This window comes from Rutilus rutilus (assembly GCF_951802725.1).
Source record: "Rutilus rutilus genome assembly, chromosome: 6".
Taxonomy (NCBI): Eukaryota; Metazoa; Chordata; class Actinopteri; order Cypriniformes; family Leuciscidae; genus Rutilus; species Rutilus rutilus.
This window is the reverse complement of record NC_140214.1, coordinates 13613659-13629734: the sequence shown is the minus strand read 5'-3', so window position 1 is coordinate 13629734 and position 16076 is coordinate 13613659. Positions and strand designations below refer to the sequence as shown.

The window sequence follows — 16076 nt, the reverse complement described above, 5'->3', positions numbered from 1 at the left end:
CAATCAAGAGACTGTGATAAAAAAAAAAAAAAAAAAGTATTTGAATGTCAAATAATGCTGTTTTTGAAATACCATACAGTGGCTTGTTGTTCAAAAGCAAAGTCATTGTCAGTATGACGTTGATGTTTACATGCCCTGGTCCTGGATTATTGTAAGAAGCAACTCGACAACACTATCTTGCGGTGTAGACAGCTTTATTGATAGTAGTCAGATCGATCTACTTTTATTTACTGCTCATTCCAAGTTTCAATTGGATGTCAAAGATCCATCGGCACCACATTTTCAACAGCATTGTATTTTTTACAGCCACCCAGCAAACTGGCTTGTTTATTATTTACTATCACATCAGCGTCTGGTAGCCAATGTAATTTAACAGCCTTTCCAGGTCAGTTTTGCTCTCATAGAAACATATACGAAAACAAGCAACAACATCACTAAAAGCATATCAATTTGAATAGGTATTATCATAGCAGATGGGTTTCTTTCTTACTTCACTCTGAAAACAGTTTATCATGCCAAGTTATGGCGTTTTATATAATCAAGTTATATAAAAGTTTATAGCCATTTAAAGGGTTCACCCAAAAGGAAAAATTCTGTCATCATTTACTCGCCCTCATGTCGTTCCAAACCCGTAAGACTTTCATTCATCTTCGGAACACAAATGAAGATATTTCTGTCAGGACCACTACCGTCAAATACGATTGACAATTAGCATACAGTTTGGATTGGCGGTATGGTTCCGTTCTGGGCGAGAACTCCCTGCGCATCCATGCAGCCTAGCATGGATAAGAGCAGGGAGAGCAGCAATGACCCCACTTGGGATAAACAGAACAGAACCAACATGAAAGTTTGCAAATATATTTAATTCAAAATTTTAAAGTACAACATATTTCGAGAATTTATTCTGATTCAAGGGGAATCAGAATGCCAAATCCTGACTGGGCGAGAGGAGGAGCTGGGGATGGAGGAGGGTAATTAGCTTCTGAGAAACGCGATAGCTGCTGATAATACTGAAGGAGCTTATATATGTATACGGTGATAGGCGTCATATTCCTATAGGTAGATGTGGATCAGCTGAGGGTCAGCTGATGCGAGCTTGACTAACGTGACCTGCCAGAACTAACGCTAAGCTTGATTTTTAATGAAATCTGAGAGATTTCTGTCCCTCCATTGACAGTCCACGCAACAATTTTCATTCACATATAAACATAAAAGCCTAAATTAAATCTGTTCCTCATATAAAGCGATTGTGTCCGTCAAAGTGGTAGTTGCTTAGACTGTCAATGGATGGATAGAAATCTCTCAGATTTCATTAAAAAGATCTTCATTTGTGCTCCCAAGATAAACGAAAGTCTTACGTGTTTGGAAGGACATGAGGATAATTAATGACAGAATTAAAATGGTTGGGTTTCATTTTATATATATAGTTTATACATTATTAAATGAATATATTTGATATAATATAATAATTATTGTTAGTCATTGCTTTGTTGTTGGCATAAAACAATCATTCTTAAGATATATAAAACTAAAAAAATATATATTTCAAAACAGTTCTAGTAAATATGTGTTATTTATATTACTATTTATTAATTCGTTTTATTTTTAGGTTTTTAGGTTTCTTTTTTTTGTAATTATGGTATTTAGTATACAGTATTTATAATATGTGCATTTAAAAAAAAAAATATTTAGCTTTATTTTTATTTCAGTTGTAAAAATTTGAGTACATCAGCATTTCATATTTTCTACGTTTTTTTATTTTGTTTTTCATCTAATATTTAAATGTTATTTCAGTTAACAAAAACAACAATTTTAATAGTTTTAGTTAACAATAACCAGACTGCTGTTTCTGCCCCCTACTAGTTTGTGCAGATGCCCAATAGACCCATTTAATAATCCATTAGTGATTAGTTAGCGTGTGCTATGTTGAGCTCATGTGGGCAGTATGAGCAATGCAGTCTTGTCATAAGGTTTATGTTCATATTGATGTTTTTGTTTGATCTACAGGCGGTGGACTATGAGAGCCGTAGCTCCTATTCTTTCTCAGTGGAGGTTCTGAATCCCATCATTGACCCTCGATTCCTGCGGCGTGGGCCTTTTAAAGACCGTGCCTCGATCAGAGTGGCCGTGCTTGATGCCGATGAGCCCCCTCGCTTCTCACGGGCACGTTACCGAATGGATGTGTCTGAGAACTGCCCAGCGGCGTGTACAGTGGGGCGGATCAGTGCCGTGGACCCAGATACGGGGCTCACAAACAACATCAGGTACACTGTAAAAAAAGATTTTTCGATAGTGTTTACTTATTATTGGAGTACATTTGACAAGAAATTCTATTTCAGTTATTTTACCTCAAAATTTCACGTTTAATTCAGTGTTACTTGCCATTTCCTTGTAATTATTTGTGAAATTTACTAGCAAATTCTGAGAGAAAATTGTTTCTATAGCAAATTATTTTCATTGAACAGCAGTGCTTCTCAACCTTTTGGATTACTAGGCCCCTCATTGTCTACGAAAATATTCAAAGGCCCAATGACTTTGCTAATTGTTGTTTTAGGATTTTAAAGTTTTTTTTTTAAATATTTGTACTCACCATTTCTTCCCTCAATATTAAAATGTTGGCATAATTAAAAAAATTATATTCATTACAAAATTGCCCACAGAGTTTTTAAGATTTTATTAATTTACATGACTTTTCCAAGTACAAATCACTCTAAATGAAGCAACCTCATATATCAAGGGTTTTAAAGACTGTGGGAATCTTGGTTCTTCAGAAATGAAAAAAAGAAAGAAAAAAAACAGCTGTTGAAGAAGTATCTTGACCTTTAGTTATCTTAGCTTATTTTAATGTCATTTTAAGTCATCTTGAGCCCCCCTTGGCCCAGGACCCCTGGTTGTGAACCACTGGTGTACAAGCTACATTTGATCAATACACTGAACGTGCAGGTGAAAGTATTTATCAATACTTTATAAGTTCTGAATAAAATGGCACTATGCACCATCTAGGATGAAAATATTCGCTAAGCTCATTGCAGTGTATTTCCCACAAAAGATACAATTGCAACCTTAAAATTTGGCTCTAATGAGGAATCTAAAAAGGCATCATAATTTTGCTGCCTGTTGTTTGGAACAGCCTTCCTATCAGGAACATGCCTGGAATACCTAAAGCAGATGTCCGTGTAGGCAGCTCATTAGGGTTTGGAACAGAGCCATTATGTCATTAATTATTGTTGTATGCTATTCTGTTTTCTATGTAAAAACACTTCAAAACATTATCACAGAAATAAAGGTATTCATGCTGCAAGGCACATTTGCTTGCCTCCACATGGAAAAGGCCAATGATCAAGATCCATCCCAGTGAACTACAGTTATTTCAACAGTGCCTAGTTAGGGATCTGAGGATTCTTACTTTGCTAATTACGGCTCTTTTGTTTCCCGCCGCTGGGCTTAAAACAGCTCCTGAATGACAGATTTTCTGATTGACTGGAGCTTTATGCATCTGCTCACCTGCTCATGCCACACATTTCTCCTTCTCCATTTGTCTTCTATCTCCCTCAGGTTCTCTATCGATCCTCAGTCTGACCCAGAAGCTCTGTTCCGGATCACTCCAGACACTGGGCTCATCACTACAGTGACTGAGCTGGACAGAGAGCACGAGCAGTGGCATAATATCACCATTATTGCCACACAGAGAGGTACACACACACAGTCACAGTGACAGGGAAGTATTTAGCTACAAATAAAAGTAGCTAACTGTTGTTAGTTATCTAGTTGTATAGTTATATAATGAATATAATTGGATAAATATCCATATATAAATATACATTTATATCACTTAATCAGAGCTCAGAAGTTTCTGAATCTGTAAATAAAAGAATCTTGTTTAGGTTGACAGTATTACACTTGAACATAGTTTAATACAAAAAAGAGAATATAGCTCAATATAACTAGAATATTGCTAAATATTTCTAAAACAAAAAACATGCAGTGACTTCTGCACAGCCAAATTATTTTTGTGTTATTTATGTACTTTTGATTATAGTATGCATTAATATTTTTAATTAGCTTAGATTTTTATATTGTCATTTTTATTTTAGTTTTTTAGTAATTGTAAGTGTTTTTGTCATTTTTATTGGTTTTTCAATATTTCTGTTTATTATTATTTTGAATTAGCCTTTATTTTAATAGTTTGTCATTTTTATTTCTATTTACTTTTATTTCATTTTTATTTCAGTTAGTTGCCAAGGCCCAATACAACATTTATAATTTTCTAGTTTTTTAAGTTCAAGTTTTTCCATCCGATATTAATGTTTTATTTTATTTCCGCTTCATTTCAATAAATGAAAACATTTTAGTTAACACTGCTGCATAGAGGCAAGGATCAGTGATTTCTTTCTTTTTGAATTGGCTTGTTGAAACGCTTCACTGATTCATGTGTATGTGCAGAAATCACTGCCTCTTTTTATAGAGAATTATTTAGTTATATTCAAGTATTTTTTTAAATACCTTTCAAGTTTAATTCATTAAAATTACTACATTTGAAAGAGAATGCAGTTCAGGAGAGCACATTAGATTAGTGCCTCACTTTGCTCGGCTGTAAGCTATGTGCGCAATATAATTTGACATTAAAAACAATGATTTGCCATGATGAACCGCTACATATTTTAAAAGTAGATTGTTACTGTAAAAGCTGCACTATTTTGAAAACAGCTGAGCTACAGTCACACTACTGGAGAATGTTAGCCAGAGCCAGCCCGAGGCATAAGCGAACTAAGCGGCTGCTTAGGGCCCCCTTTTTTTTTTTTTACTCAAATTTTTTTTACAATTTTTTTTTATTTTATATTAATTAATTTAAACAAGTGACATGAATGAATTAATGGCTAATTCAAGACAAGAAAATTCTGATTTCATGATCAATATACCTGCCTACAACTGCTGCTGTGTCTGCCAGTGTTTGAGTCATGCGCATAACCTCGCGTGCATAGACAATTCGTGCGCAAAGTCACGGTAATGTTAAGCCATGTCACAAAAATTTGATTTGATCAATGATTGATGATTGACATTTAAATCAATGATTTATCCTTTAAATTTAATAATATTCAGAACAGAACAAGAATAAAAAAAAAAAAAACTATAAACAAGCCAAAACGAAATAATTTAAAGCGAAAGTGAAAGTAAGCGGCGTAGGGCTCACGTATCTCTCTCATTAGAATGTATTTGGATGGTAAACTATTCTTTATTGTAGCCTTTGTATTTAACTCACGTTCCAATATAGACGGAAAAAAATCATCCTCTTCACACGCGCAAAAAAGTGCTTGGAAACATCGCAGTGGAGCGGAGCTTACGCTGAATGGTACGAATTGTATTAGCCTACTGACTATTTAAACAGAGCAGCGTAATTTTTATATGTTAGGTTGACTATTTTATTATTATATTTTATTACGGCTATAATGAACAGGCTGCGATGTCAAGATTACAATGCTGGACTGTTGTGTGTGTGTGTGTGTGTGTGTGTGTGTGTGTGTGTGTGTGTGTGTGTGAGGCGCGGGCGCGATCGAACAGTGGAAACAAAAACATACTCTGTCATGTTCATACAAGACATCATTCAAACTGCAAAGTGTTGCAAAACGTTGGAGGATATTTTGCAAATAATTTATTTAATGTGTTTTGTGATAGTTTGTTTTCAGAAGTTTCAAAGAGTTAGTAAAAGAGTAAAGAAAAAGTTACAACTTTTTATTTAAGTAGGCTTATCTATTTTTTATTAAGTATTTATTTTGTATTAATACATAACCTCATTGTAGTAATTTATAATGTAACATTATAGTGTGACATTTGTGTCAATAATCGTCAAACAGGTGACTCCGCGTGGTGGGAGGGGGCCCCCAAATCAAATTTTGCTTAGGGCCCCCAAAAGGCTCGGGCCGGCACTGATGTTAGCAGTGTTTTTTATAGTTCATAACTTCCCAAGCTACTGAAAGCTATTTGTTCGTCATGACAAGCCATTCATCTAGAATATGAAAAGTAACTGCTGAAATCCTATTTTATTTATATAGCACCTTTCCAAACAAACCGATGCCGTTGAAAGTGCTTTACAGACAAGACCAAGCAATAGACCCAGATATATATTACAACAATACCATTAAAAAAGTTAGAAGGTATAAAATAGAAAATCAATAGTAATAAAATAAAAATGGTATGAATGATTATTAATGTACTGCAAATAAGCAATTACTAAAATCATAAAAATTGAGGGTTCAGAGTTATAGGACAATACAAGAAAGCCAGACTAAAATGCTGTATTTTTCCCCCCAAAAAATGTATAGATTAATTTCTGTATCAAATGAAATATACATTTATTTATACTTAACATTTCTTCTATCTTGGATGCATTTTTAAAGGCCCACTGAAGTGCCTTGAAATGCACAGTATTATTCAATGTGTTGACGTAATTTCCACAGAAACAGGAAGACAGGGCGGGACATATCGAACAGCTCCCCCCCCCCCCCCCCCCCCCCCCCTTTTTAAATAGCCAATAGCGGTTAGTTTAGATTACAGCCTGGTCAGAGCTGTTGAGCTCAGTAAAGCTGCAGTTTCCTCCTAATCTCTTACTGTTTCTCCGATACATCTGATCTGCGCATATGATCTGCTCTGTGCTATCGTGTCTCTGGACCCGAGCAGACTGTGTGTGCGCTCTGTTGCGGTTCGCGTGAAGCTAACGTATATTTACACCGTCTGAATAATTCCCTTTCCCCTATATAGTGCACTATGTGCCATCCACCATGTAGAAAATAGTAAATGTGTGAACAAGTAAACAATTTTAGCTGCAGCTTCAGCGTCTATTTGAGGGCGGGGCGCTGTAGTTTCGCTGTAGTTGATTGGACAGAAAATCTGATTAGAAGCTGAAGTGCAGAGTGATGTCATCAAAATCAGTTATCCGAAAGTTTTGAATGCTTATATCTTCTAAATGTGAATTTTATCATTGGTTTTGGAGCACATAGATGGAGCTTATAGATAACAGTAAGACTAACATGTTCATACTAAAATCCAAAAAACGTAATTTTTGATTTCATGGGGACTTTAATGTGTTTTTCAGAGTTTGCCGCAATGCATTATGAAGTTGCATTGTCTGCAAAGGATACATGTGATGCTGCTACCTTTTGCAATACAATGCCTTAAAATACTGCCTCCGTAGGCAGCACAATACTGTTTGGAAAAGAGCACGAGTGTGTAAAAATTGTCGACATTCAGCATATGATTTCTCAAAGTGTGAGTGGATGCGCACATGGAAATGTGTGATAAACTTTAAAAGAGAATAATTTACCTTCAGAAGCCGAGGCTCATGGCGAGCACACTTCAAGTAGTTACTCAAGATGTGTCATGCGTGTGTATTTTTGGTGACTTGCTTTCTCTGCTCTCTCAATTACCTCAGATAACCCCAGCCAGGTGTCCAGAGTGGTGGTTGCCATAGAAACGCTGGATTTAAATGACAATGCTCCAGAGCTAGAGAGACAGTACAACACAGCCATGTGTGACTCCGCCTCCACTGGACAGGTGAGAGCCACATGTTATAATGGGTGCGAGGAAGGTCGTATTTGTTCGAAGTGCTCTAATGAGAGTCCTTTTGTTAAGCTCTGTAATTAGGTAATTGTCACAGATGTTTTATGGGTAATTAATTACCTTTTCTCAAGACTTCAGGCCTTTAGACTCAGTGACTCGCACTCTTTGTGTTCATATAGATTTGGTGGTGCATGAAAGTTTTTGTTAGTTTTTTTGATACGCTCTCATTTTTTGTGCACATCTGTGAGTGTGTCCATTTATACAGCCTGCACGCTGATTGATTAGTTCTGCCGTTACCCTGCAGCTGAATCACTGCTGTTCCCATTTAGTGGATGCTTCAAGCTTTCTCATCTCCTCTCTGTAGATATACATTATAATCTGCTCATCTTTTGGTCTGTTGGCTTTCATCCATTTTGCCTCTCCTTCATTTTCGAGTGCCTGTCTTTCCATGATATTGTCCCTTTTTTTCCCTTTTCGCCTGACTCATGTTTTTTCTTCAATTCTTAATTGGATGTTGTGCATCTGTTAAGTTGTCATAGCTTGTGTCCTTTCTCCTGTCTTCATCATTCTGCTGTCTTCGCAGCTTGCTTGATTTCACCAAGTAGGACAAGTAGTTCCTTGATCAACGTTATTATCAACTTTGTTGGTCCTAGAACAACATTTAATGTGCTTACATGCAAGTTTGATATCTCGGTGTAAAATGTTTTAATGTGATGTAGGTACTTTTGTGCAATCGCAAGGTAATAAAACTAAGAACACATATCTGGTATTTTAATGTTTTCTGTGATGCTTCATCAGACATTGTTTTTTGAAATGTTTTTCTCGTAAAACTTTTGTCTTTATTATTATTAGTAATAATAATTTTCCTTTAGGGACAATAAAATCTATTTAATCAATTTCCTGAATTTATTTATAATCTAAACTAACAATCAGTCTTTCCTCGTTCATGGTTGATGACCACTACACTATCTTCACTATACAGTCTGTAAGATTTTTGAAATGTTTTTGAAAGAAGCCTCTCCAATGCTGCATTTATTTTATTAGTACAATACAGTAAAAAACAGTTAACTTGTGAAATATTATTACAATTCTATTTTAATATATTGTGAAATGTAATTTATTCCTGTAATGGCAAAGCTGAACTCTGACTGAGATAGAAAAGATCCCTTTGTCAATGTATCTTGTTAGGGAACTGTGTAATTTACTTTGGATAAAAGCCTTTACTAAATGTCTGCTTGCTTATTCAACTGGAAGCTTGCATAACGCCCTACCTCAAGTCACATTATGAGGAGGAAAGTTTGGTGACAGGCTCAGAAAACTACTAACGTGACGACAGATCACAGAGAAATGCTCCATTTTCATGGCTCAGCACAACCGCCTAACCCACAGCTCTGATCTGCATCACACGGCTCATTTTTGTTTGAACTTTTTCCCTAATGTGTGTGGGGAGCACTGCAAAAAGAGGCCCATCGAGTGAATATTTCTTGTTTAAGTGGATCTCTGGAGTCGGTGTCTCATTTTTAGAGCACATGCTAAAGTGTGTCTATGTTTGGGTGTTCCCCAAGGCTCGCTACTCGGTCAGAGTTAATTATTGTTTGACTGCATAGTGTGGGCTAATCAGTCTCAAGTCACCCATTTGCAAAGGTGCTGGCGAGGTTAATGCTGATATCTGAGATTAAAATGTGCATCAGGTTGTTGTTTTTTATTTTTATAATCTCTCCTCTCTCTCATTAATCTTTCGCTCTCTTCTCCTTTCTCTCCTTTCTCCCTTTTGGCTCTGCCCCTTATATTGTTTCTCTCTCTCCATCTTTCTCCTATCTCATTTTCTCAGGTGGTGCAGGTGTTGCGGGCGATTGATAGAGACGAGGGAGGAAATGACAGCACCGTCCATTTCAACATCCCTCCGGACTCCAACGCTGCCCTAAACTTCAGCGTCAGGGAGAGTGGAGGTCTGCAGTTTCTTCCACAATTTGTTTCTCCCATCCAGCCGTGTGCATCGGCGTCTCTCTTGATCCGTTAGTCTGTGTCTGCAACCACATTGTGTGGCTGCTTTGTGCCCTGCTCCTTTGTTTTCCCCATTGTTTGCTTTTGCTTCTCTGCCACATCTATCTTCTCCCGGCACACACAGACGAAATGTGCTCTGGCATTTATGCTGCATTTGGACTCACTGGTCTGTACAAATGTTATACGAGCAGCAATGGAATTAAACTGCACTCGATTGAGTTCAATTAAATTAAAGTTCCATCGAGCTCAATTTGATCTAAAAGCCCCCCCTTTTCCTATGTATCTCCATTTCTCTGCTATTATTCTCATTTTCTAGGCCCCACTGCTAGCTTGGTGTTGGCGTCACCTTTGCAGACACTGTCTCGCTCTACATCTTCCTCCCTCACACTCTACGTCCCGCTGGTTCTGAGGGACGGGGTCTCCGGTTTGACCAGCACTGGGACAGTCACGGTGTCCGTATGTCCCTGTCTGAGAGGAGGAGCCCGGGCCGGAGAGAAAGAGAAGCAAAGTGAGGCAGAGTGGGACAGGGAGACAGTTTGTTTGCCCCAGCACTCCTCCTTGCCCTCCCCTGGACTCAGCACTGCCGCCCTGCTGGCCATTTTAGCCTGTGTGGCCACTCTTTTGGGTAAGTTTAGTGTTAGCTTCCGTAGGGATCATGTACAGTCAGATGGTCATTATCACAAAATAAACAAGGTCATCAGGACCAAGACGCAAAGCAGATTTTAGTTGAAAGTATTTTATCATTTTATCTATATCAGTATTGTTATTGTTAACTAAAACTAAAATCTAATTAAAACTAAAAAATAATTCAAATAATTTTCAAAATAAAATATAAATATTAGATGGAAAAGCCTGCCTTGGCAACTAACTGAAATAAAAAAAAGTTTTTAGTTGAAGTACTAAAATTGCTAAAACGAAAATTGGAATATATATATATATATATATATATATATATATATATATATATATATATATATATATATATATATATAAACGTTATATGCATATACATAACGTATCATGAACAGGTCAGGGCTGAAAGGCATTTTGCGTTGTGCCTGCAACCCCTTCAGCGGTGTCTAGCACTAGCCTCGAGTACCTTATTGCTTTAATAAAACGGTTACCACACAATACAAATATTAAAGCCAAAAAATATGTATCAATGCAACTTTCATGAAGTAAAATCACTAAAAGCCTTCCTTCCGCTAAAAAAAATAGTCCCTGACCATAAACAGCAACATAAGTTACATTATTTCGCCATTAGATGGCGGCAAAGTCTTTATGAGTGAGTCAAGTCAGTAGAGAATACTTTTATATTGAAAGGACTGAAACTTGTAAACACGGTCCACGGAGAAGCAAGACGCAGCTGACAAATGACTAGCGTGTCAAGGCATAGGATAACACCTTAACTGTTAAAAGGACAAGTTATCGCTGCGTACTATCGTAACCTCAGTTCCCTGAGAGGCGGGAACGACTTCCTTCTCCATTTTCACTGAAATCTTATAGGCTAACGCCAGCTGGAGACAGCTGGCCAATTGACGCGAAACATGCAAATGCTGACCAGTCCGCGAGCAGTATAAATAGCATGGGCGCGACAATTATGTCAGAATCAAGACTGAACGATAGCACAGCTGATCAAACGGCGAGCACGGCGGCTGACATAATGTCTCGTTCCCGCCTCTCAGGGAACCGAGGTTACGATAGTAACCGGAGACGTTCCCTTTCAAGGCGGTCACTTCGACATTACGTCATACTGACCTATATGGGAACTGTATAGAATCCCGCCGTGAGCGCAGTGAAGATAAGCCCTGAACGGGGTCAAGCTACACTCCCACAAGAGACAACAGTTCTAAGCCAGCAACGCCGCTAGGAGCACTCGAAACTGATAGGCGAAACTTGACCAAGAAACGTCTGCTCCGACCTTACCAAAGTTGCATATCCAATGCAATGAAGCGAAGGCTGCACTGGACAGGGCAGCACAACACCATAAGCACTCGAGCACAAGAGTTAACACAGTGTCGACGGCATTAGCGGTGACAGCTGCATAACATTATAGTCATAACACAGAGTTAGCAGCAATGGTAACTCTGCATAATGCAGACTACTGCACAGCTGGTGGTAACAGTTTTATGAGTACATTAATAAAACTCACCGAACCCACAATGCTATAGGCGGTGCATCAAACTTGAAACCCTGGCAAACGTGTTCAGAGAAGACAGCCAGCATACCTAAATCCCGTAGGCATTAAGCCAACATTGAAAAGCGTCAAATTCAGTGAGAAAGTCTCTGTATAAAACAGCACGTCCCTAGTACCATCCACCAAGCACACAAACAGCTGGTCAGACTGCTGCCTAGTGATCCACGTACATCCCCAAATCCCTACAGGGGCAACAGCACTCTGAGCATCGGCATCATGCGAGGCTGATGGCTCAGCAGATAAGGCGGGCAGGGATCAACCTGTGCTCTGAACGGTGTAAGTGACTTCGAAACGTAGCTTGGTATCGGACGGAGAGTGACGCTGCAGTCACCAGGTCCGAGACAATGCAACATCATTCACTTAGAATGAGCGTAGGTCTCCAAAGTGCTTCGCTGGGGCGAGAGCAGGTGGTAAGGCCATCTCAGGGAGAGCTCCTTCTCAGCACTTGTTAGTGTGAAGTGTCTTGCTCAACTAGGGACCCAGCAGTGGACACACAAGAAGGTTCCACAGCTTGGGGCTGGGGTGCCAATCGTGCCGATCGCCTGTATAGAAGCAGGACCTTCCTGAGGGGGATTGTGATGGGGGAGCCCCATAACTCTCTCAGGTCCGTGAACCGAGGATGATAGGCCAGGAAGGGGGTCACGAGGAAACTGACACTCCCTTGTAGAACATAGCCGATGTTCTATAGCCGATGTACAGAAATGCAAATCAACACATAACCGAATGTACATAAACACAGTGCCAGTGGCCATAACGACAACAACTGTGAATATACGCAGTTAGATAATAGCCCCATAATAGCATAGCACAGCTACAACTGTGAGTATACGAGTTAGCACAGAATAGCCATGTTCTGCCATATGCACAGGCAACATAACAGCGTAGCACATGCACGTAACAGCATCGGTCGCTGTAGCGCCAACTTAATATACGCAGTTAGCTCAGTATAGGCACTGAAGGATACGGGGCAACACCGCAGCATGAACACATCCATGTGCAAATAAATGCAGCGCAGGTCGCCGTATCGACAGAGACTGTGAATATGCACAGTTCAACTGGGATAGCTAGTTGCACTAAAAGATACAGGGCAACATGACAGCATAACACAAGTGCGTAAAGAATAGCGCATCCATGTATGTACATAAACGCAGTGTAAGTCGCCGTAGCGACAGAAACTGTGTAGAGACAGAAACTGAGATGCACAGTTAGATTAGGATGGCTAGCTGCACTGAAGGAAACGGGGCAGCATTACAGCATAACACATCCGTGTACGTACATACATCCAGAAACTGTGAATATGCAAGGTTAGATTAGGATAGCTAGTTTTGCACTGAAGGAAACAGGGCAACAAAATAGCAAAAACACGTCCTTGTACGTACATAAGTGCAGTGTAGTCGCCGTAGCGACAGAACTGTGAATATGCACAGTTAGATAGGATAGCTGGTTGTTGCACTGAAGGATAGAGGGCAACATAACAGCATAACACATCAGTGTGCACATTTTAAACATCTGTGTGTATAATGCAGCGCAAGTCGCCGAAGCAACCGAAACTGCATTTCAAACACAATGATCAGTTACGTTGAAGGGCAACATAACAGCATAACGCTTCAGTGTGTACACAGATGCAGCGCAAGTCGCCGTAGCGACAAACTGTGACTATGCACAGTTAGATAGGATAGCTAGGTGCACTGAAGGATACAGGGCAACGTGATAGCATAGTTACATTATTGTGTACAAAAACACAGTGTCAGAGGCATCACACAACAACTGTGAATACACAGTAATCAGAGTAGCCAGTTGCACTGAAGGATACAGCGCAATATATAGCGGCGTAATCATAATACATATCAGTGCGTAGTGTGTACACAGCGTCAGTTGCATCACACAACAACTGTGAATACGTAGTAATCAGAATAGCCATTTGCACTGAAGGATACAGGGCAATGTACAACGGCATAAATCATAACACATACAGTGTGTAGAGTGTACATAAACACAGCGTCAGTTGCATCGCACGACAACTGTGAATACGTAGTAGTCAGAATAGCCATTTGCACTGAAGGATACAGGGCAATATACAACGGCAAAATTCATAACACATATCAGTGTGTAGTGTGTACATAAACACAGCGTCAGTTGCATCGCACAACAACTGTGAATACGCACTGCGTAGTAATCAGAATAACCATTTGCACTGAAGGATACAGGGCAATATACAACGGCAAAAATCATGCACATAACAGTGTGTAGTGTGTACGTAACACAGCGTAAGTTGCATCGCACAATAACTGTGAATACGTACTGCGTAGTAATCAGAATAGCCATTTGCACTGAAAAATACAGGGCAATATATAATGGCATAAATGGAATAAATCCTGTTGTGCATCGCACAACAACTGTGAATACGTAGTAATCAGAATAGCCAGTTGCACTGAAGGATAGGGCAATATCGTGCCAATAAGCATAACACACACATATCAGTGTACATAGACACAGCGTCAGTGGCATCGCACAACAACTGTGAATACATAGTTGAATCAGAATAGCCAGTTGCACTGAAGGATACAGGGCAATTTATAGCGGCATAAATCATGAACACATATCAGTGTGCGGTGTGTACGTAAACACAGCGTCATTTGCATCGCACAACAACTGTGAATACGTGGTAATCAGAATAGCCATTTGCACTGAAGGAAACAGGGCAATAACGGCACAAATCATAGAACATATCAGAGTGTGCAGTGTGTACATAAACAGCGTCAGTGGCGTAGCGACAACAACTGTGAATACGTAGTTAAATCAGTATGGCAAGTTGCACTGAAGGATACAGGGCAGCCTGACAACATAAGCTGTAAGCACATCAATATGTAATGTTACATAGGCCCAGCGTCAACAGCATAAGCGGTAACGACTGCGCAACCCCGTAGTCAAGACTGACTAGAAGGGGGGTATCACTGAATTGCGGCTGTGCACTTTCCATTGTCAGAGTGGGGCGTCTAGAGGCAAGCCAGGGAAGGACCCACGTCTGGCGCGGCACTCTCCATGGCCCGTGTTGCCACATTCCCGGTCCTGCCCTCTGCCAACAGTGAAGATCTGGTTCATTCGGATTCGGAGCCGATTTGGCGGGCTGGACTTAGCGGAATTTAGGCGGGACGAGGTTCCGACGAAGAGAGACATCGAGGAAGGCTGGACCGTAATAGAGACTCATAGCATCCGCACTTACGCGCCTTTTAGACACTTAGCCATGGCCTTTCCCTCGTCTCTCTAGACGCGTGTCTTGCCACCATAGGATGTCGTGGAAGACGGAGTCTTTCTTGAAGTAGCCTGGCTGAGAAACCGGGCTAAAGTATCCTTTTCAACGGAGCCTATCGCGTCGAGTCCTTCTAGCGAGCCCGCGAAAAGGACCGGAGTGGCGACGGGCAGCATCAACTCGTCTTTGGGCGGGAGAGGGCCCACCAGCGGCCTGCTGGCGGAAGTGGGCCTCATCCCCGCTGATGCCCGGGTTTATTCCCCTGAGGGCGCGCACTGGCAGTCCGGCACATGCCTGTCGTCCGTGAGTGCGGCCTCGGTTGATCCTTGTTAGGGTAGAGCGAGTCAATAGGACCCGCACATATCTGGCATGTAGCAGCCATCGGATGCGGGGAGGAAACATGGTGAGTAACCTCTATTGCAACTTCCACGATGACTTCAGATAAGACTTCTAGCGTGAAGAAAGAGATTCTGACGTAATTGTCGCGCCCATGCTATTTATACTGCCCGTGGACCGGTCAGCATTTGCATGTTTCGCGTCAATTGGCCAGCTGTCTCCAGCTGGCGTTAGCCTATAAACTTCAATAAACAATATATGAGAACATTATGTTAAAGTTGCTAAGAGTGGTTGCTAGGGGTGATTTGTAGTGATACATAGAAGCGGTCATATCACCAATCAGAATCAGAGACTGGAACTAACCGTTATATATATATATATATATATATATATATATATATATATATACATATATATATATATATATATATATATATATATATATATATATAACGGTTAGTTCCAGTCTCTGATTTTGATTGGTCAATAACTGTGTTTTATTCACGATAAACCACGGCTATGACCGCCGTATATATATATATATATGGGTCATTGACGAATAAGGTTTTTAAAAGTGTAAAAAAATAGAATGGAGATATAACTATATTTGAAACCATTTTGTAGTTTACCTAGGTGTTAACAATAAGATTTTGTGGTTTGTACAATCAATTAACTCAACAATCAGTTTTTTGTCATTTTTTACAAGATGGAAAAAATTTGTGACCAAAAAAGTCA

The 16076-nt window shown here is 39.7% G+C and overlaps 1 protein-coding gene across 3 annotated transcripts in view; it reads left to right on the top strand.

Annotated features, from left to right (window-relative positions):
• Positions 1-16076, top strand: part of cdh24b (cadherin 24, type 2b) — a 148053-nt gene that overhangs the window by 124666 nt on the left and 7311 nt on the right. For all 3 annotated transcript variants that reach the window (XM_084410550.1, XM_084410549.1, XM_084410551.1), the window contains exons 7-11: positions 2008-2264; positions 3556-3692; positions 7427-7548; positions 9386-9503; positions 9875-10183. In XM_084410550.1, coding sequence (XP_084266676.1) covers positions 2008-2264; positions 3556-3692; positions 7427-7548; positions 9386-9503; positions 9875-10183 — 943 coding nt within the window. The remainder of the gene's footprint in view (positions 1-2007; positions 2265-3555; positions 3693-7426; positions 7549-9385; positions 9504-9874; positions 10184-16076) is intronic.